We start from the raw sequence: 21,528 nt of genomic DNA on the forward strand, positions 1-21,528 counted from the left end.
AGGTGGCCCAGGTGATCCAGGAGCATCTCCATCTCAGGGTCTTTTCCCGTTTGCCACGTCAGATGACACATTCTCAGGTTCCGGGATCAGCACTTGGATATGTGTGGGGGCCATCATTCCCTTCTCCACCAACAAGATTAGGTCTGAAGGACGTTGAGGGAGGAGCATGGGCTGAGTTTCCAGCCTTGGCCAGATGGAGATGCTGTTGGAGAGACAGGAGCAAGAGACCAGAGAGGCCATGAGCTCGCTGCTGGACACGCAGTATTTGGTGTGCCTGGAAATGTCTCAGTGTGGATGATGAGGGTGCTGGTGCCGCCAACCAGGAACTCAGAGGGGATTGGCCTGGGCAGCAGATCTGGGGTCATGTATGTATAGCTGATCTACGAGGCAATGCAGTCTCGTGGCAAAGCCCTTAGCTCCCAGGTGCGTGACCTGTGTTTGTGACCATAGCCAAGATGGCACCTGTGAGCCTCCGATCTATCATCGTGTCCATTGAGGGTCATGAACTTCTGCTCTGACCGTAATGGTAACGGGCCAGGTTTACCCTCCTGCCTAAAAAACTGAAAAACCAGATGAAACCTGAATCAAAGCTCCCAAGACTATAGAAATGAAGCAGTGGAGGACAGAGCCCCCAAGACATGAGAAGATGGGGTGGTGGAGGCTCGTATGGTCTACAGAGCTGTGGTACCAAGTAAGACAATCCATAGTCTATAAAGCAGTCACTCTAAGTCCACAGAATAGGCCCTCAACAAAGCTCGTGATAATGGTCCTGAAGCCAACAGGGTAGATGGTGCAGTGGCCTGGGAGACAGTGAGGAGGGAGGACGCCCTGGCCCCGCCTGCGGGACGCCACCCAGAAGAGGGCCCTGACGGAGGCCAAGATGGGGCAGCCTGAGAAACAGAAGGAGACCCGCAGTCCAGGGGAGACGGTGCTTCAGAGGGGATGTCATTGTTCATTGAGCTGCACGCTGTGGAATGGCCAAGGAAGCCGAGGACCTAGACGGACCCAGCCGTCTTGGCTTTGCTGACATGCACGGGTGATTCCTGGGGCAGGTGACTACCCCTACGGGACCACTGGAGGGGAGTTACACCTCTTGATCCCACTCACAGGACACGGAGGACCCCAGTGTGCTTCGTGCAGGGAAAGCCCTCACTCCTGGCTTGGGCTAGTGGACCCACAGTCCCCTGGTTTCTGTCCCGTTCTGCCATAGTTAGTACCAGAGACGCCTGAAAACTCAAGTCCCGCAGGGCATGGCCCTCGTGACATGCCCGTGCTGTGTGGAGGGCTGGTGGGGGCAGGGCCCCAGTGCACAGAATAGGGAGGCGAATGGGGGGCCGGAGAAGTTCTCACACAGTCAGCCCCACGTCTTGGTGATTTGGGCTTGTAGACAAAGCTGTTCTCCATTCTAGAGGGGGAGAGACAGACAGGAAGACACAGAGACCCAGAGAGAGACAGAGGTAGACAGACAGAAATAGAAAGAGACAGACAGACAGACAGAGAAGGAAAAAAAGCCTGTAGCCCCAGCAGTTTCCTGTTAAGAATGAATCCTAAAATAATCAGACAGGCCAGGCATGGTGGCTCACGCCTGTAATCCCAGCACTTTGGGAGGCCAAGGCAGGCAGATCACTTGAGGGCTGGAGTTTGAGACCAGCGTAGCCAACATGGTGAAACCTTGTCTCTACTAAAAATACAAAATGTAGCTGGGCATGATGGTGGGCACCTGTAATCCCAGTTATTGGGAGGCTGAGGCAGGAGAATTGCTTGAACCTAGGAGGTGGAGGTTGCAGTGAGCCGAGATCATGCCACTGCACTCCAGCCTGGGCGACAGAGCAAGACTCTGTCTCAAAAGTACATATATATATACACACACACACACATACATACATACATACATACATACATAAAATAATGATAATCAGACAAGTCAGAATGGAGGTACAAGTAAGGATTTCGCAGCAGCACTGTTTATGATATGAAAAACCTGCACTCCTGATGCAAGCTAAAATGTCCCATGGTGTTGGGCTGGCAGGCTGATGAGGAAAGAGAACGTCCCACTGCCGCCTGTGCCGTGGTCTCCATGGCCAGGCCTGAAGGGCCATGTAAGGTATGCAGAGTGGAAATGGAGGTGAGAGCCTTGCATATGAAGGCTTATCTAATTTTTGACAGTGATACATGTATTTTCATGGCAAAAAGTCAGGAAACTTACATACCAAACCACAACTTTGCTCCCCTGGGGAGCTGCCTTTTGGGATAATTGCATTGTTTTTTAATCTACACTTTAATATCAAGTGACAATGGTTTCCTGAAACATTTCCACAGTGGTATGAGAAGAATAACAGAGTTAACACTTGAGGTCTGGCTGATGGTAAACCTGTGTCTGTCTCAATCCCCCATGTGCCATCTTTGTCAGGGGATCCTGGGAGCTGACAAAGGGCAGGGGTGACCCTGTAGCACCAGCAGGGGCTGGGCCGGCAGTTCTGTGCTCCCAGGCACTGGGCACTCGGCTCTGTAGCAGCGGGAAGAGTGGGTATGTAAGATGATAGGCACGCACTGGTCCTGCTCTTGTTCCCATGCCTGCTGTCCTGTTCCGATAAATGCTCCACAAGCAGCCAAGCTGTCCCAAACCAGCACAGCACAAGCAAAGTGCAGCTAGAGCCACGGTGGGGCCACACTGGGAGGGTGGCCTGCCTGGAGCCTGCCCCGGCACATGGATCTCCACCTCCCAATGTCCTGGAGCTGCTCAAGCCATACTCCAGTGAAAGGGGGGCAATGTGTCTGGCCGGGAGAGACCGAGGAGGCTGTGTATTGTCTGCTGGGCAGAGGCTGAAGGCTGGGCTGAGAGTGCACACCGTGCAGAGCACATGCACGTGCACCACGGCGGCCGAAGGCTCACCATCCCATCTGTGCCGGCCTCCACCGACTGCCCTGTGTGAGTCCAGCGTAAAGCAACCCACAGGGCTGGGTGTCAGGAGGCTCGGGAGGGCTCAGCCAAGGAGCCTGGGGCATGGACAGTGGGAGCTGCCACAGGGCCCATTCGGGGGGCTGGGGCCTTGGCTACCCTGACACAGGCTGTCCCTAAAGACAGCAGGAGGGAGACATTCCGGCGGCTTCACTGGAATCCTGGCCTTCAGCTGACACTTGATACAGCGAACGCTCCTAGCAAATATGTGGGATTTAACAACAAGCTATTACTTAGAGCTGGAACGAGGAGCGGAGAGAGAGGTCAGATGTGTGGAAATGCTTTTTCCCAAAGGTCAAGATGAAGAATGCCTAAAACTGACATGGCTGAGCATGGCTCTCGTGCGGCCGGCCCTCCTAGCATGGATGTCTGGTGTGGTGCCCAGAGCGAGAGGTGCCATAGGACATCCTGTTGTGTAGGAGGCAACGCTGGGTTGGGATCTGCCCTCAGGGATATAGAAACTAAAAGTACAAAGAAGTGGCGGGCACACTGGTCATGGCTTCCTGATGCTGACGGTGTCAGTCTGTCCTCTGAATCTGGTCTCTGTTGCTACGGATGCAAACAAGCAGCAGCTTCCTGGTGGCCACAGCGGGAGGGGGTCAGCGGTCCTCCCACTGACGGGCTCAGCAGCACCACACTGGGGGCCACAGGCCCAGCTGTACACAATGTGACTCCCAAGAACACGAGGCCTGCTGGGGGGCAGAGATGAGCAGCCACTGCTAACCCTGGCAGGAACCAACTGCAGGGCAAGGCACCTCTCCTTTAAATGACTGTAACCAGGAACTCCTGAGTAAAGGCACGGGCTTCCCCATGGCCAGCACCCTGCAAGGCCTGCGCTGGATGCGTTTCCAGCCCCCAACCAATGGCTCCTCTCCCCTGAAGTACTCACAACGAGGCTGAGAGTTGCTGACTGTGACACTGGGGACTTGAGGGCTCCTTGCCTCCAGCTCCAACCGTGGCACTTGGCCCTGGACGCAGGCCTGGCTTCCTCCTAACCACGAGCCACCTTTCTGATGCTGCTTTGATTTTTAATGGCTTGATTTTAAACGATTCCAGGCCTTAAGGGATAAGTAAAGACTTGGCAGGAGTGAGGGAGTCAGCCCGTGATAAAAACAAGAAAAGAGAAGGAGTTCCAGGTGCCTTTGAGTAAAAAGAACTGGGGACACGGCCCTCAGACAGATGTTCATCCTATCTCCAAGATCACCCGATGGAAATCTCTGCTCCGACTTCAAAGCTAAGTGCAGCCCTGTCTGCCACGAAGTCGCGCCCAGCAGCCCATGCCCAGGAAAAGGCTCCGACTAGAATGAAGTAGGTTTAAACCATGGTCTTTTTAAATGGCTCCATAATGGATATCCGCCAGGATTTGGCCTGGGCAAGTGGACACACGTGTTCCGAAGGAGCTGGCCGACCATGCAGCGGCCCAGTTCTCTGACGCACTGACCCTACAGAACACTCCAGCATTCCCTCCCTCGGGCAGGATGCTCAACAACACAGCCTGTGAGCATTTCACACGAGCGCAGTAGTGCAGGGTCAGCTGACAGGGCTATAGGTAGAAGAGGTTGGCCTCGTCTGATGGAACTTAGCACAAGCAAACAGTAAAGTAACAGCGTGTGCGCTGATGGTGCATGGAGCTGTGGGGGCCCTCCACACCGAGGTCAGTGCTGGAGCTTAGCCTGACTGTGTAGTGCCCTGGATCCAGGCAAGCTCCACTGCTCCTGCATCTCTCTCCCTATCACAGAGCTCACAGGTGAATGGCACACAGCCCTGGAGCCGCTAGTCAGTAAAGACTGGGCTGTCATTTGTGACGGCAATATGTTTCATCAAATTCCAGCCTTCCCCTGGTTGGAAGCCTGGTGTCAGCTCTGGCGGCAGTGCTGTGGCCACGGTTCCCCGATTCTAAACCGCCCGGTTGTAACCAGACACTAGAGACTCCTCCGCTGCGTTGTAATGGGGCCCCTAAGCAGTGGCTGGGAACCAGGCCATAGTAGTTTCCTGCTGGGATTACTAAAAGGGAAAAAAGGGGGTCTGGGGGTTGGCAGGCTGTACGGGGGCTCCGAGTCTCTTTCAGTGACACTATGGAACAGACGAAGACCCTGAGAAGAAACATCTCGTTTAAACTTTTAATATGAGTCCAGAAAACACTGTTATCACCCCCAAGGAGCAGTGAAACGGGCATGCGTTATTCATCACTTGCTCCCACTCCATTACACGGGGTGTACATCAGACCCTCATGAACTTGCTTCCCAAAGAAAACTCTAGAATAAAACATTTATGGCCTGATTCTTCTGCCTGGTTCTGCAAAGAAAAGCAAGCAGCTTGTGCAGCCAGAGGCCCCGCGTGCCTCTCGATCTCCCTCTCGGGGAGGGCAGCGGCCAGGAAGCCCCAGCGAGGGGGGTCTGTCCTGGGAGAGGCAGCGGCCATGCCTTCTGCCCACATAACTTCAGCACTCTCAGCTGGTGAGGGGAACTGCTTGCTCGCCGCTGAAGATGGAGGCCAGAACTCACCTCCGCTGCTGCCCACAGGCCACCTGCCCCCGCAGGAGTTCCAAATTTGCTGCTGGATATTTGATCCTCACCCACAGGTTGGATCTGGCCCAGCATTCTGCTTTTGTGAATAAAGTTTTATTGGCAGCCAGCCACGCCCACCATTCACTGCGGTCTCCAGCTGCTCTGACACTGCAGGCTGGAGCTGAGTCACTGCGGCAGACACCACCTGGCTGCAAAGTCTAGATTATTCACTATCTGGCTGTTTCCTTTAGAAAGCTTGCTGCCCCTGCTCTAGGTGTCTATGATGAGAAGATGAACCTCCTCCCCTTTCTGCCCTTGTCTTACTGGGCCAATAATTGGAACGAAAAACAAGGAATTCCCACAATATTACTAAGGAGAATGGATTAAAACAGTGGAATACAGGAGGAGCACATCCACAACCTGACTCCAGTTTGGGGAATGAAAATCTGAAAACACTAAGAGGAAAGGGGAGGTCTGTTAAGGAAGTTATAGGACCCCTTTCTCACCTACCCAGGGCTTCCCAAGCCTCAGCTAAGAAGCAACCTATCTTGCCCTAGAGCCTTTCTTCTATCAGGAAGAGACGTGGATGGCCTCCGCTCATGGCCTTCCTCACAGATCTCGCTTGCCTGTTGCCTCTGATGGTAGCAAGGCCCTGGACCCTCCTCCCTGTGCGCACCCATCAGGCCAGAGGCATCTCCGTCCTGCTTTGCATAAAAGGCAAAATATTCATCCACATCCAACTGTGCATCCGTTCTGCCTTCAAACAGAAAGTGCCTCCTTTACAGGCAGTGGCTGCAGGAGGGGTGGACTTTGAAATATCCTTTTGTTCAACTCTAATTCACTGTGTCCGTCTATCCGTCCTTCTGAGAGTGCCAGTGCCAGGCACTGCCTATACAGAGAGGGAAAGCACTCTCTACCACAGCAAAGCTCACGGGCTGGTAGAGGGGACAGTGATGGGGGGACGAGGTCCTGAGAGCAAACCCTGCCTGGGCGTGAGGGCATGTGGGACCCCGTTTTTCTCGCCCCCCAAACCCACACTGCATCCAGATAATGCCTGTGGATAGGCAGGCGGTTTAGCCTGGAGCGAGAGGGCAGATGAGCTCTGGCAGAGGGAGGCCGAGGCAGTCAGGAGAACTGGGTGGAGAAGGTTCTTAGCTCCTCACAGTCCTCCCGTCTAGGGCCATCATGGGCCTTCATTATAGCCCTGAGGACACCGACCTCAGTGGCCTGGTTTCCTCCTGCTTTACCTGTGCTGATCGAGGCCCTTCCTTCTTTCCACCCTCTGAGGCATGGACTGTATGCTAGTCTCCTGGTGGGCTCCATGGGGCCTACAGGTGGCCATTCATGAAAAACCTTCTGTAGATCCCTGCAGGATATGGCTTCAACAGCTGCTAGGACAAGGGAGTGGCTCTCCTATGCTGCCAGCCAATAAGTGCCCACCCAGAGCTCCCGGATGCTCTCCAAATGCCAAGAAGACCCAAGGATCTTTCCTGACACTGTCCAAGGATGGCCTGGAGGCACAGGCAGAAACCCGTGGATCCGGTTCCTAGCTTGTCATAGCAGCAAAAGAAACGCTGCCGGCACCCTGCACCGTGTTTGGCAAGCTTTGCAATTGACAAAAATCATCAGGACGCCAGGTCGCAGGCAGCCACGGTGTCCTCTGTTCCCACTTAAAGACCAGGATTGGGAAGTCACGGAGGTACAGCTATTTCCAGATTTGTAGAAGAAAGTTTTCTTGTGTAAGATTCTCACAATGGGATTTTTAAAAAATTCATCCCAGGCTCCCTTACTTTTTGTTTTGCCTCCTTATAAGGCACGTAATTAAATTCATAACTTTCTGAAAATGCTAAAAATAAGCCCAGGTGCTCCGCTATGCAGGCAGTTCGTGCTCTGCAGGTGAGAGCCAGAGCCGGAGCCAGAGGCTGCATAGGTTATAAGCAGTAAGTCTGGGGGCTGCCAGGCCTGAGGCAGGAAGGTCCTGCTTCAGCTCCTTCAGCTTTTCCCCAGCACTTCCTCCTGCTTGAAGCATCTGTCTGTCTGTCCTGTGGCAAAGATAAGACCCAGCCAACACAGGAAGCTGCATAGGAGACAAATAGCAGCTGGTGATGCATTTTAAAGTTGCCCAGAAGCTTCCATAAGGAACTCTCCTCATTTACTTCTCAGACACGAAGAGACTTGACAAATGTTCTCTTTTGATGTTCTCCCGGCTGAATTTCAAACACTTCCCCTTCCATTGATTTTAAAGGGTATGTTCCTAATCTCCAAGGGTTGCTTATTTGGAGGTAATTTGTAAGTCATGGTGCTCTCCAGAGCAGGGAAGTTGGCAACAGCCAGTGAAGGTGCTGGTCCTGGCTGGATGGCGAGTCAGCCTGCGTCTGACCACACTCTGGAGCCACCAAGAGCCCCTGCCCAGAGGCAGGACACTCATGGGCAGTATTAGTGGGTGCCACGGCAGTGCAAGCATAACGTCAGAGCCACACCGGCCTTACTTTGGAAAGGTGTCAGCTCTTCCTTTGAAGCTTCCCAACCTCTGTGCTCAGAAATGCAAACTTGCTGAGTTGCAGGGAAGTGACGCCTGGAGACGGTTCTCCTCAAGGCCCTGCTGGACTCCATGTGCCCACCCCCTCAACAGGGCGGGGCTGTAGGATTGGTTTTGGCCACTGAAAAGAGCATGAGCAGAGGCTTCCTTGTGGAAACCTCATTTCTAGTTGCCTCATTTCTGCCCCTGCTACGGTCCTGGAGACATTCTACACCAGGAGTCAGCAGGCGTTTTCTGTAATGGGCTCCGTAATAAACATCTCAGGCTGTGTGGGTCTTACAAATCTCTGCCACAACTCCTCAATATCTCTGTTATGGCCTAAAAACAGCTGCGGATGATACACAAATGGGCGTGTGTGACCCTGTTCCAGCAAAGCTTTCATTTACCAAAAGAAGCAGTGGCTGGACTCAGCCTGTGGCTGTTTGCTGGTGTCCCGGGTGAGGATGGTAGAGCCAAGCCCTCTTCTGCCGGTGACTCACAGTATGAGTGAGAAGCAAGCGTCCGCAGCTTGGTGCCCTGGAGAACGTGGGCTGCTTATCACGTGATGTGGCCACTCTCAGTGATGGACGCAGGCACTCCAGAGCTGACTGCCCATAGAGGGTCCTCGGGCACCTGCTTGATTTCATACTTGGTTTATGAGGAAATTTTTCTAAAATGTAATCAATCATTTCCCAATTTGATCCAATAACTTAAAAGCAAATGTGTCATAGTAGAGGTGGCCTGAATGGCTTCTTTCCCCCTCCTCTGATTATCCTTCCTCCTCCACCAGAGCGCTGACGTGTGAATGATACTCCATTACGCCCGAAGCACCAGCTGAGCCTCTGACCTCTCCCAGTCGCAAAGGAAGAATCCCTAGGGGTGCAAACATGAGCAGGACGGGCCAGCTGAGGCTCAGCCAGCTGCATGCCCTGGACACCTTCAACCAGGGCCCCACAGCTGTGTCCTCTCCCCAGCCATCGACGTGCAGCCAGGCCTGTGAGGGTTGGGGAAGGTCACACAGCCTCTTAGCTACCACGCTGCTTTACGTACAAGACCATCCAATGAGGAATGCTGCTGGTGCTGTTTTGTGGCCCACCCAAGAAGGAAGCTAGCGTGTGAGAGCCCCACCTGTGGGCCACTGGCACCTAGCTCCTGCCTTCAAGGACTTAAAAGCCCAGGGAGGAAGCGGGGACAGCCATACACACAAATAATGTTCCATCATGGGCACATGGGAAGTCCTGCAGGCAAAGAGATAGTGGGGGAATTGATTTGGCGGTGGAAAGGTGACATGGGGCCACAGAAAGCTGCCAAAGGAGGTGAACATGTCAGATGGCCTGAAGAGTGGGCAGGCGCCTTTCTGCACAGGTATGTGTCTGTGGTTGCCTGGTGGGTAGAATGCCATGCTGAGGGGCAGCAAAAGGGACATGGGCAGGTGGGAAGGGATTAGCTGCGGCAGTCTGGGGGAGAAACGAGCCAAGGCCAGAGCAGTGTGGGTCGCAGGCCGCAGATTGGCACGGGCTCTCGGGAGTGGAGAGTGCTGCCGGGAGCTGGAGAGGCAACCAAGGGCCAGTCTGAAGGCTCCCCAGAACCTTCCAAGGGACTCAGCAGGGAACTCAGGGGCAGGGAGTCAGCGTTGGGGAAGACGAAGAGTGTTAGCTCAGGGCACCTAAGGACAGTGGTGACTCCTTGAAGAGCAGATGGAACACAGAAGGGGAAGCAGGTTTGCGGAAAGAGGGGTGTCATCGGTTGCTCCTGGCATGCACTGAAGTCGAGGCGTCTCTCCAGGAAGCCAGCAGGTAGTTGGAGAAGAGAATCTGTAGTTTGAAAGAGGTGCCGGCAGGCAGAGTTTAGGGACGTTGGCTGGGGTTCTGGAGAGGGTGAGCCCCCATGGGTGAGTGTGCCCAGGATGGGAAGAGAAGGCGGGGGGCACTGGTATCTGTGTAGATGTAGGAGCTAGAAAGAAGGTCTGGCAGGAGGGGCTGGGACAGGGCTGCACTGGAAAGAAGAGTCACAGATCAAAGGGGACAGGCTCAGGAAGGGGTGCTGTCCACAGCGCCGACTGCTGTCAAGAGGTCAAGATGGTGGATGAGGAAGGAGGACACTGGGCAGGGCACTGGTAACTGTGGCTGGGTCAGCTTCAGCAGCAGGGCTGGTGGACAAGATCAGACTGCAGAGAGTCGAGCACATCCAGGGGAAAGAGGAAGCAGTAGGTCAGTGAGAGAAGAATGGGACTGGGCCTTCCAGAGAGGCGCTGGGAGGGCACCCAGTGGGAGAAAGGTCAGCTCTGCTTGGCCACCAGCCTGGGCCGCACCCCACCTGCGCAGGCCCCGTGTTCCCGTGGCAGCTTCTGGGAGGCGCCCAGCGGCAGCCCCAGCAGCTCCTTGGCCACCGTGACTGTGCCTGTGGCCGGCCCAGACCTGGCAAAGCTTCCTTCTAGGCCCCACTCCCGCATCCTTCTGTCCCCCGTCCCTGCCCCTGCAGAGTAGCCGCTGAGACTCCCAGTCTCCAGCCTGTAGCATTTCCCACATGGCTACTCCGAACCCAGGCGCTGGCCTGTTCTGCATCGGCACCTCCCTCCCCGCCGGGTCTCGAGCTCACCTTACACAGCTCCCAGCTCTCTCCTCTATTTCACAGCTCTTCTTTTTCAGCATTCTCATCAACAAAGCCTCAGCCTAAAGCCCTTTCCGGCAAAGAGCTGGACAGTGGATATTTCAGGCTGTGTGGGTGTCAGAGTCTCTGACGCTTTTTCTTCTCCTTCCTTTACTTCTTCCCCTCCTTCCCATCCTGCAGTGGTCTCGGCCACACCCACTCCTTACCCACCGCCAGCCTTCCAAAACCTCCAAGACCCAGCACAGCACCAAGCCAGAGATGGGCTCTTGGAGCAGACAACAGTGACTAGAGATGATGTGTCTGGTGTCTGGCGTCTTGGGCTGGTGATTCATTCCCCGATTCCCTGAGCAGCAGAAACAGCCACCACAGCCAACGCTCAAGGTACACCTACCGAGGAGGGCGGCCCGCACGCACCCCCTCACTCCACCCTCGCAACGACCATGAGGGTGTTGGGGGGCACAGCTTGGCTCTATTTAACAGACAGGAAGCGGAGTTTCTGGGAAGTCAGGCAGCTTTCCCACGGTTGCAGGTACAAGGATAAGTGCTCAACCTGGCCGTCTGGCTCTGGAGGCTGGCTCTTAACTGCAGGGCTCCAAGAGGTTCAGCAACTCTCCTGGGGTGACACAGCTAGAGAGTGGGAGCCCGCACCTCCACCCCAGCACCCTGTCCTGTGCGCTGCACTGAGCCTGGCCTCAGCCTAAAAGAAAAGCAAAGCAGGGGCACTTTACGGAACACTGCAGGGACCTGCTGGCATTCTCCTGCGCGTCTCCTTTGGCTTGAGGTCAGCCCTGTGCATTTTACAGAGCAAACTGGAAAGTTAAGTGATATCCGTGTCCTGACAGCACTCCTAACAGCCAGGGTGGGGCCCTGGAAGGCCAGGGAGGGCTGGCACGGAAGCACGGCCCTGAAGCGTCACCTCCACCCGGGGGGGCCTCAGCTTCCTCATCTCTGAAGTAGAAATAATGAACGACTGGCTCACTGTGGGGTGAGGTGGGCCATACAACCGGGGAAGCTGAGAAGTGATGCAAGCCAGGACAGAGAAAGTGAGATCAGCAGAGGAAGCCAAAGGAGAGATGGGGACAGGCAAACCACAGATGCATCCCCGACAGCCGCAGGGAGGAGGCCAGCCTCGGCCAGCACGGGGCTCTCAGGCTGTGCGCCCAGGCTTCACGGTGCTCAGGCACTCTGAGAAGCAGGGAAGTGTCCTCTGTGCTTCAGACTCATTTCTGAAGCATTCTTCCTTTCTATTTTAAGACAACACCAAAGAAAGAGCAAAACCAGTCCATTACAGCGAGAACCCCTTAATTCGGCCAGCTGAGGGGCTTCCTCATCCACATCCCCCCACCAACCCTGACTGTGGATCAACTGCAGTCGATGCATTGGACAGCACAGTGCCCAGCAAATGGCTCATCTCTACTCCAGCTGGCTGCGTTTCCAGGGCAGACACCTGCTGTTTGGACCTTTCTACAGAACCCAGTGCAGTGTTCAATGAGGATTCAATAACTGTCGGGGACCATACCATGCTCACCCCAAAAGTAAACGCACTGGGACACACAACGCACGATCTGAAATCCTCTGCTCCCCATGGCCCAAAAGTCCTGGTCCAGATGACCAGCCTCGCACACTTCACCAGCCGGTCTTCCCCTACGGCCCCAGTCGCCAGGTGCCAAGAATTCATCCTGTCAGTCAAGATATTCTTTATCACAGCCTGAATGGACACGCTGGGTCCTGAGGGGACTATGAGAGGCAGGGGACTGGCTGCTGCAGTGGCCCTTGCTGGGGCCAGCATTGCCCCATGCTGTGGGCACCAAGGAGCCTGGGGTTGCAGGCCTTCCTGCTCTGTCCGCTCCACGTTTCCCAAGATGGCAGTGCTGGCACGCGAGAGGCCTCTGTTTGTGGATGAGCGCATGCACATAGCAATGCTGAATTTCTCCAGGCCAATGATCAAAGCCGACGTGCCATGCCACCCACTAACCACAGAATCCTGGGTCTGGGCTCCCTCTCCCGGGGTGTGGCCAGCATGGTGGGGAAGAGAGTCTCTGCAGCACTGTGGTCACAGAAGGACCTGAGTCTGGCTCGCCTTGGCTGCCACGGGCCAGTCCTCAGGCCAGGCACTTCCTGGTCAGACACACATGGCCAGCAAGGTGGTAGGAACCAGGAAGGCAGTGCAGAGCAGCGGCAGACCGGGAGGGCTTGGTCTCTGGGCACATCCAGACCATAGCAGGACACTGGAGCCCGCAAGGGCAGCACGCACAGCTCACACCTGCACCAGGTGCCCCTTCTGTCTCCCAGCACCTCAATTAAATCAGGACAAAGAGACAGGCGGCATCTGCTTTATTTGACCTCTTGCCCTTTGAGGTGACCCAAACTAAAGTCAGGAGCCTGGCCATGACTTTCACTTCAAGTCGAACTGCTGGTAAATGGATCCCAGGATCCCAGTCCCACTAATCCCTAATTCCTATCCCTGTGGAGCCAGGTAGTATGCAAATTAATAGAAACATCTGTTCCCTTCCCTGCCCCAGTAGACATCAGACTGCAGACGGCTTAGAAAGGTTCCCTCTGCTTGTTTTAACACAGAGGCCATGGCAACATGAGACGCTGGTGCAGGTGAGGATGCGGGAAGGAGAGGAAACCAGATCCTGCACCTGCGTGCGCTGAGCCCACATCTCAGGGGCCTGTGGGAAAGTGGTGGAGAAGATGCCCCAGGCCCTCTTGGGACACAGCAGCAGCTTTGCAAAGCTCATGGGCCCTGTGGGCTCCTTTTCTTAGAACTCCAAGGAACACCAAGGGCAGCTTTGGACATATTACCCACAAACTACAGGACACAGGCCAGACCCTTGTGGGGGTAGGTGCTGGCCTGGCAGTTCCAGGGCCACTTCTGGCTGGTGATCAGGAAGAAGGGCCCTTCCTCTGGTTGATGGGGGTCCCCGACTACAGTGAGAGTGGCCTTTGCTCTTCTAGGAGGAAGGAGACAAAAGACCTACCCAAGTGGTACACAAGGGCCAGGCCGCTGCTCCTCAGTCCTCTCCTTAGGGGCACCCCTCAAACCTGCCGCAACTTCCCTTTGAGCCAAATTTGTTTCACAACACAACTTTCGACTGTTCACATCGCCAGTAGCTGCTCAGGGTGCCAAGGAGGGACCCCAGCTCTGGGCCAGAGTTACCACAATTTGTCGTTGGTGACAAACACGGTGAGCTCCCCGAGTCTTAGCACCACCATGACAACCTGCCTGGTGTCCAGGATGTTTGAGCAAAGAATAAGCAAGACTCTTCCAAGAGCCACTGCTTGTGGCTTTACCCCCAAGATGTGCACACACGCACGGAGCACAGCCATGCTGGCCCGACACTGAGTTACCATGCCCCTCCCAGGCATTTCCAAATAGGAGGTGCTCAAGAAGAATTTAGCCCAGGTCAGGAGTGGAGTTAGGGTTGAGACCAAGGTTGTGCTTTTCCCCATAAGGAAAATGCACCAGCAGCCCCAGTGGCTGTTCCTTGGGGAACGTTCCCAGGCACAGGCTGTGGAAGCTTCCAGGCAGTGGGGTAACCATGGGGGCAGATGACTGCACGGTTACGGCTCCAGATACTACAGCACCCATTCCAGACCACAGTCTCAGCCGCCGATGAGAGCTAGCATTTGTGTGTGTGTGCACACCTATGCGTGCAGGTGAGTGTGTATCCACCAATATGTGTGTGCATGTATAAATGTCTACATGTGTGCACGGGTGTTATGTGTGGGTGTTTATGTGGAAGGGAAGCATATAAGTTCACAAGTGTGTGCATGTGTGCACAGGTGCATATGTGTATATGTATGTGTGTGTGCACGTGTATGTGCAGGTGTGCACCTGGAGCGGTGTGTGTGTAAATGCACGTGTATGCATGTGTATGCATGTGGAGGGGGTGCATATAAGTGCACATGTGTGCACAGGTGTATATGTGTATACGTGTGTGTATGTGTAGGTGTGCATGTGGATGGTGGTGTATGTAAGTGCACGTGTGTGTGTGCAGGTATACGTGTGTGCCATGTGTATGTGTGAGTGCACATGTGCATGGGAGTGCATATGTGCACACATGTGTGCGTGTGTGTAGGCTGATGTGGCACATCTAGATCACACGGCTCTTCTCCAGAAGCTCACAATTCTCTGTGTAAAGTTGTCTGAGTTCACTGTGATTTTGAACAAGACAGTTCTTCTCAACCAGTTGCTTATGGGTGTCTGCCCCAGGATTCCCCACACATCAGTGCCCTTGCTCTGAGGCGTGTCCAGGGCAGCCAGAGGGACTCTGGAGGGAATGTGGAGTGTGGTGGTGGGTGGGCCACTGGGTGGGAAGCAGCAGCGCAGGGAGAAATGGCGTGGGTACCATCGTGTGGGCACCTTGGGCTCACCCATGCACACCTGCCACAGTCCAGAGGAGGTCTGAGGACAATGGCACAGGAGTGTGACTGCAGGGTCGCCCTGTCGGGCACTTGGAGAGCCCCTTCCATCTCCGGCTGCAGTCTCTGCATTCATAAAAGGGAAACTTGCCCAATTCCTGCCCTGTGCATGGCACTGTGAAGGGTCTTGTCAGAGTCACAGGCAAGTACTTACTAAATATTGTTCATTATTTTTAAATTTTTAAAATCAATTTATTTTATTTTATTGACTGGTTGATTGTAGAGACAGAGTCTTGCCCAAGCTGATCTTGAACTCTTGGCCTCAAGCAATCCTCCTGCCTTGGCCTCCCAAAGCACCAGGATTACAGGCATGAGCCACTGTGCCCAGCCTTTAAATGCTTTGCTTTGGTTACTTCAATTTACAAAAAAAAACTAGTGGAAATGGAGTCTAGAAATAGAAGGTATCTGTAGAAACAATAGTAATGAAAGTACTCAACAATAGTTTATTCTGGTTCTGAGCTCTGGCTCTTTCTTTCTCTTGAAAGGGAAATTAGCAAACATTGCAGAGATGCTAAAAATATGCTAGCACTAAGCTAGCACTCTTCCAGGACATAATCAGACATTCAGAAGCCAAATGACATGGGAAAGAAAAACCTTGTCATGAGGTGGGTGGGTATTACTCAGACATTCCCTGGACCACTGAGAATCAGCTCACACACCACTAGGCCATCTTCTGAACCAGGTAGGGCACACTCACCATTCTCTACGCTTCTGATGGGGGGCGGGACCCAGTGCCAGGTAGCAAGGGGCAAACCCCACTCAACCCCAAAGGGCAGTTCTGGCTGGCCTCCATGCTAGTTGAGGAACAGGGAGCACTGAACGTGGAGCTGAGGATAGAACCCCAGAGAACCCAGGGATGCCTGCCCTGGCCCGCGGGATGTTACCTGGGTGGGAGCAGCGCATGACAGATGAGCAAGGTCTCCAATCCTGGCCGCGGCTCGGGGATCGCTGGAGCTGATCAACACTGGAGCGCTAATTTCCATGGAATGCCTGTGGCTGGCAGCCTGGGAGGATCTGTGTGTCACACTGAGCGCGGTGAAGGAGTGGCGTTTCTTGGTGTTCTTCTTGCCATCGACACGCCGCTGAAAGGCACTGACCGCCCCTGAGCTGCTTAAAGTGGGACTTGGGGCCATGCTGGCCACAGCGCCGGAGTCAGAGGGCAGGGAGGCATTGCAGCTGGATGCAGCGGCTGGGCACGGCTTGTCCATCTCAATGAGCTGCTTGGCGGAGTCGTTGAGCTGAGTGAGAAAGGGGAGAGCGGGGGCTTCATTAAATCATGGTCACGTGCCACACCAGCCCTCTGCACTCTCCAGGCCACGTTCCCATTCACAACCTGGCAATGTGTTCAAATCGGTCAGACGGCAGGGAAAACACAGCAGAGGCTGGTGGGGTGGCATAGGTTTTATTGACAAGGTTTTTGGAGCAGCTCAAAAACCCCAGGAGCCATGACGGAGAGAGGGGACTCAGAGAGAGGGAAGTGTTTTCCAAGGGCCACTACCTTGTCTCCCCAATCTTTTCAACTGTTGGCCATTTCTGGCATGCACGGTGCAGCCCTGTAGACAGTCAGGGACCAGGGACAAGACGGGAAGGAAGCCCCGCATGAGAAGACATGGGCTGGCCCTGCATGCTCCACAACAGCAGGTTCCCGGCCTGCCCTGAGCACTGCAGGTCCCCGGAGGAGATTGCAAAGCATGTGACTGGAATGTACTTTCTAATGGCTGGTGACCAGCTGTGGCAGGGGAGTCTGCTCTGGTCAGCATGAACCAGGGAAGCTCTTTTCAGTAACCGCCTCCCCTCAGGCAGTCAAGCCCCAGAAGCTGGCCTTGAGTGCACCCCAGAAGTGTCAATCATCTGTCATCTTGAGTGATTTGGCGAGTCTCAGGACATGAATCCTTCCCACATCTCCCACCTGTTCTACAAGACAGCAGGCATTTTGTGCAGCGAAGAGTTTGACGAAACTCTGATCCTGGGTGGTGATTATCAGGAAAGGTGACATGAAGATTCAAGTCCATGAGCAACTGGGGAAGAAACCCTCCTGGCCGGCTAAGCCACATCCTTCCTCTCAGGGCTGCAGCATCGCCTGGAGGGGCTGGGAGGGGCAGCCCAGGCACACCCACTGGGGGAAGGTCGGTGAATTACACAGCCTGGGGAGGTACCAGCTCTGAGAAAAGGCTCCCTGGGCTGGTGCTTGGGGCCTGGTAGGTCAGTTCACCACCTGTGAGTGACAGCGTCCCCTGACCCTACACCTGGAGGAAGTTTCCCACTCGGTTGCCCAATGGAGCACCTTCCTCCTTAGGCTGTACTCGGCTCAACCTAAGTGCATACCTATATGGGGAGCTGGCAGTGATTTGAAAGAATAAAGCAGAGGGAACTCTTTACTGTGTACACAGAGGTGGCTGAGAAGAAAATATGATACTAGAATCAGCATGGGATGATTGCTACAAGCTGGGTTAAGCAAATGCCATCAGGCTGGGTAAATGCCTGTGAGCTTCCACTCTTTCTCCCTCACCTTTCCAGAAGTAGCAGAAGGAACTGAGTAAATGCCAGCTGCCCTCTGGGCAGAGCTCCCTGGAGGAGCACAGAGCTCGGGGCAGGAGGAAGCGGGAGCCGTCTCTGAGTTTTCTCCTCACCAAGCAGAAACTGTGCAGGGGCTGGCACATTCTGTCTGCCAGGGTACTGTTTTGGGTTTGGGGCCCACAGGGTCTCTGCAGCAGCATGACTGGGCTGTGTGCTGTAGGGCACCACAGAGGCACCTAGGCCAGTGGCCAAAGGGCTTTCCAAAAGCTGCAGGTAGGCCACTGGGGGGCAGTTTGAAGCCTTCATGGGAAAAACGGGACTCGGCAGTTGTCGGAAAGTAGTTACAGGATTCAGAAAGGAAGAGGAGAGGGGCAGTGAGTCAGTGAAATCCATGAAGGTGGGAAGACCATAGCAGGCAAGTGAAGGACCACGTGAGCCGCTGTGGACGTGCAGGCTACCTGGGGCAGTCACGTCCGCTCTGTGGCCAGCCATGGGTGTACACTTGGCATAGGCTAAGGATATAGGCTAAGCCCTGGCATGGGAGGCCAGCAGGTGCCAGGAGGGGCCTGTCCCCTACACCTACCAGGAGTTGAGTCTGACGTCAGCCTCGTCTAGGAGACTCCCCTCAATGCTGTGAACCAGTGAAGGGAGACGCCAGGTCTCACCCAGATACAGAGCTAGCATTTGCAGCTGGTAGCACCTTGATGAGTTAAAAAAACAAAAACAAAAAACCCAGAAGCCCTGCTGAGTTTAAGTGGCATGAGAAAGGGCGGCTCCATCACAGGGCTGCTCTGGGCAGGCCGAGCAGATCACAGGAGCAGATCACAGGAGCAGGGGAGCAGGGTAGCAGGACGGCTGCAGGTTCCAGCTGCCTTCAGACCCAGCCCAGGCACATGGCTGTCAGCGTTTCCACTACAAATATCTGCCTTTCAGAGGAAGGTTACGAAAAACCTCACTCCGGGCTCCAACATGTGTGATCTAAATCCAGGATTATTTCCTTTGAAATGTTTCCTCCAACCAGGCTCAGCTGTTTTGCTCAATTTTATGGCTGTATTCATTTGCTTCCTCCTAAGCGCTACTCAGAGAACAAACCAGTGCCTGTTCCCTCCCACAGCCCTCCGTGGGGCTCTCCAAATACCTGAGAGCCAGCTTCCTGGACCCCAGTGTTCTCTGCCCACTTGACAGGGTCTAGAGGAAGACAGAACAGCAGGGCACAGTGAGCGCGGTCCTCCATTCATCTCACTCACTGGCATGGGAGCACGTTCTAAACACACCTGCCACGTGCCTGCATTTGGGACATCATTACACAGCAATCATGGCAGCAATAATGCTGAGGCCAGGCTCAAATGATTCCCTTTTCCCCAAAGGAACAGGCCTGGAGTGTTTCACTTAGTCCCCCTGTGACTGTTGAGTTGGTACTGAAAACTGTTTTCAAAATCAGGAAATCCAAGCACCAACAGGTTGTTGTACACACGTCCAGAAGAGATGGGGCCCTGATCTGAATGTCAGCGTAGATTTCCAGGATCCCTATTCTCATCAGGGGCCACAGCAGCCAGGAGCATGGTGCCTGGCCCCTCAGCAGTGCCACATGTCACTGAGCACTGGGCGGCCACCAGCACGTGTCCCTGAGAGGCCGCTCACAAGTGACCGCACCATGCCCCCTTCACGGCCGAGACGGAGACTGAGGGTGGGGAGGCAGCATGCATCCCTCATGCCTTAGCAACCCCAGCCCAAGGCCGGTGCTGAAAGTGAAGGCAAAAAGCTTCCATCAAGATAGGCAGCTTCAACAGATGGCAGGAGAAGTAAGAACTCCTGACTCAAAGAAGAAAGTCCTCAATGCTTCATCCAAAGCTTCAGCATCCCCAGCAACCCTGCAGCAGCCAGGCAGGCAAACCGCTGCCAAGGGGTCTCCTAGGAAGAGGAGTGGTTAGGCTGTATCCTGTTGACTCATCTCTGCTTCTGAGCCAAGGGGCTTCTCCATGGGCCCGTTTCCTCCTGCCCTGTGCAGTCTTCATTCTGGAAGTACAGAGCGGACTAACCCGGAGGGCCTCAACACGCTGATGCATCTCTACATGCATGGGACTGAGGTGTCATTTTCCACCCACCACTGGGGACCAGGTTTGCCAGACTCACACAGGCCATGGAGTCCCAGGCACTGCTACAGATCTGTGACTTGATCCTGGGACAAAACTCACCATCTGGGGAAGTTTTCATTGTCTGCACAACAAGCTCCAATTAGTCACGTCATAAAGCTGGGCCTAGATTTGGCACCAGTGCCATCCCAATCAGAAGGCCCCTCACCAGCCACACACATCCTTGTGGGCCCATGGTCACAGGACGCCCTCGCCTGCCTGTACCTGTGCGGGACGGCAGCTCTCGTGCACCCATTAGGAGCAGCCGCGCCTTCCCAGCTCCTCACTATGCAAGTTGGTGCAGACTTGTCTCGCACACAGGCCTCCATGCTGCAGGGAAGCCCGGCGGCTCTGCCCTCCCGTGTGGTATGGATTCGGCCCGAGGGTGCACCCCTTCCCAGCAAGGTGCCATCTGGAAAGGAAAGGACTCCAGTGGCTCTATCTGCATGTGGGGTCACCTTGTTTGTTCATCAGGTGGACACCGCCCTCCTACATGGATGTGCACACACATAACCAATGCACCCAATAACTACACTTTTCACGTTTTTTAATGGAAAGAGAACACATTTTCATCTTCCATACAAAATGGAAACAAAATGATAACTCAATATTTTAAACGTCTTGGCAACTTTATCCATTCATCATGAGGACTGCTGCTGGTACCTGGGCAGGAGTTTGCCCATCCCAGGGCCTGCCCCCGTTCTGGGGCCCCTCTGCAGGGGCTGATACTCCTGGGAACATGAAACTGGATGGGGTGGGAGATTAGCTCAAGTGAGCGGTGCAGTCTTGTCCATGGGACAGTAAAGACTGGGCCAGGGATCACCATCCCACAGGGGACCCCGCTCATCACCCTATGGCCTCTGTGACATCGAGTGGCTGCCTCCTGGCTCAGCAAAGCCCCTCCGAACACTTTGTCTCCCCAGCTTTCTTAGGTTAGATGTGATTTTCTTCCACAACCACTTTCTAACCACAGAACTGTCTAGAAAGGTAAGAAAAGCTGAAGAGTTTCTTCCATCCATCCTTTAAACAGTTCTACAGAATGGGCTCTTGGTTTAGAGTGTGCTGTAGCGTTGTGGCTGCATCCGAGGGTGGGGCTGGGTTGAATGAGAAGACTCTCTCCCCGCAGCTCCTGGAACCATGGGTCTCCTAACTCCGGTGGGGAGGTGTGGCCAACCCGCGGATTTCAGCACTGGGTCCATGACAGCGCCAGAGTATAGTAACCCCAAATCCCTGGGTCTGGTTGAGGAGACTTTAAACTGAATGTATGCAGGGGGATTTTTTTTTTTTTCTTATAAAGGAGTAAGATTGGCAAGCCAGTCATGAGGGAGGGCAGCAGCTGTAACATCAAAAGAAGAGCGGTGGTGTGGGAGGCGCCCAGCTACATAAGAAAACCGGCGCAAAATAGCTGTGTCCCCTCGGGCCCCTGCCCTGACCCAGAGTGGAGGAAGAGCAACCTTAGCACCGAGCGACGGGGCTTGTGAGCGCAATACAAGGGAGGGAACGTGTCCCGAAACCCATGTCTTGGTGGAAATCCAGGAAGCCAAGGGTGCAAGCAGGAGGGCAAGTGCTCACAGTTTAACAAGAAGGCAACACATGACTCTTTTCATGGATGTGCTATTCAGAAAACAAAACGGACTGAGCACTCACCACGTCCTGGGCTCTGCTCAAAGGCCTGCTCTAAAAGAGTTTCTATTTCAGTGCACACTGAACAACCTGGGGATCCTTCGCAGAGGCCAACTCTGGCTCAATAGGTGTGGGCTCGTGCCAAGTTTGTGCATTTCTTCTAGCTCCCAAGAGACGACGCTGCTGTTCTTTGCAGATGCCATCGCAGTAGCAAGCTTCTAGAACGCTGTTTGC

General features: G+C 54.5%; 1 protein-coding gene across 1 annotated transcript in view; it reads right to left on the reverse strand.

The window, feature by feature from the left end:
* SH3RF3 (SH3 domain containing ring finger 3) overlaps positions 1–21,528 on the reverse strand; it is a 376,001-nt gene that overhangs the window by 93,125 nt on the left and 261,348 nt on the right. Inside the window, exon 4 of the mRNA XM_050753008.1 lies at positions 15,907–16,260. Coding sequence (XP_050608965.1) covers positions 15,907–16,260 — 354 coding nt within the window. The remainder of the gene's footprint in view (positions 1–15,906; positions 16,261–21,528) is intronic.

Source organism: Macaca thibetana, chromosome 13, assembly GCF_024542745.1.
Source record: "Macaca thibetana thibetana isolate TM-01 chromosome 13, ASM2454274v1, whole genome shotgun sequence".
Lineage (NCBI taxonomy): Eukaryota > Metazoa > Chordata > Mammalia > Primates > Cercopithecidae > Macaca > Macaca thibetana.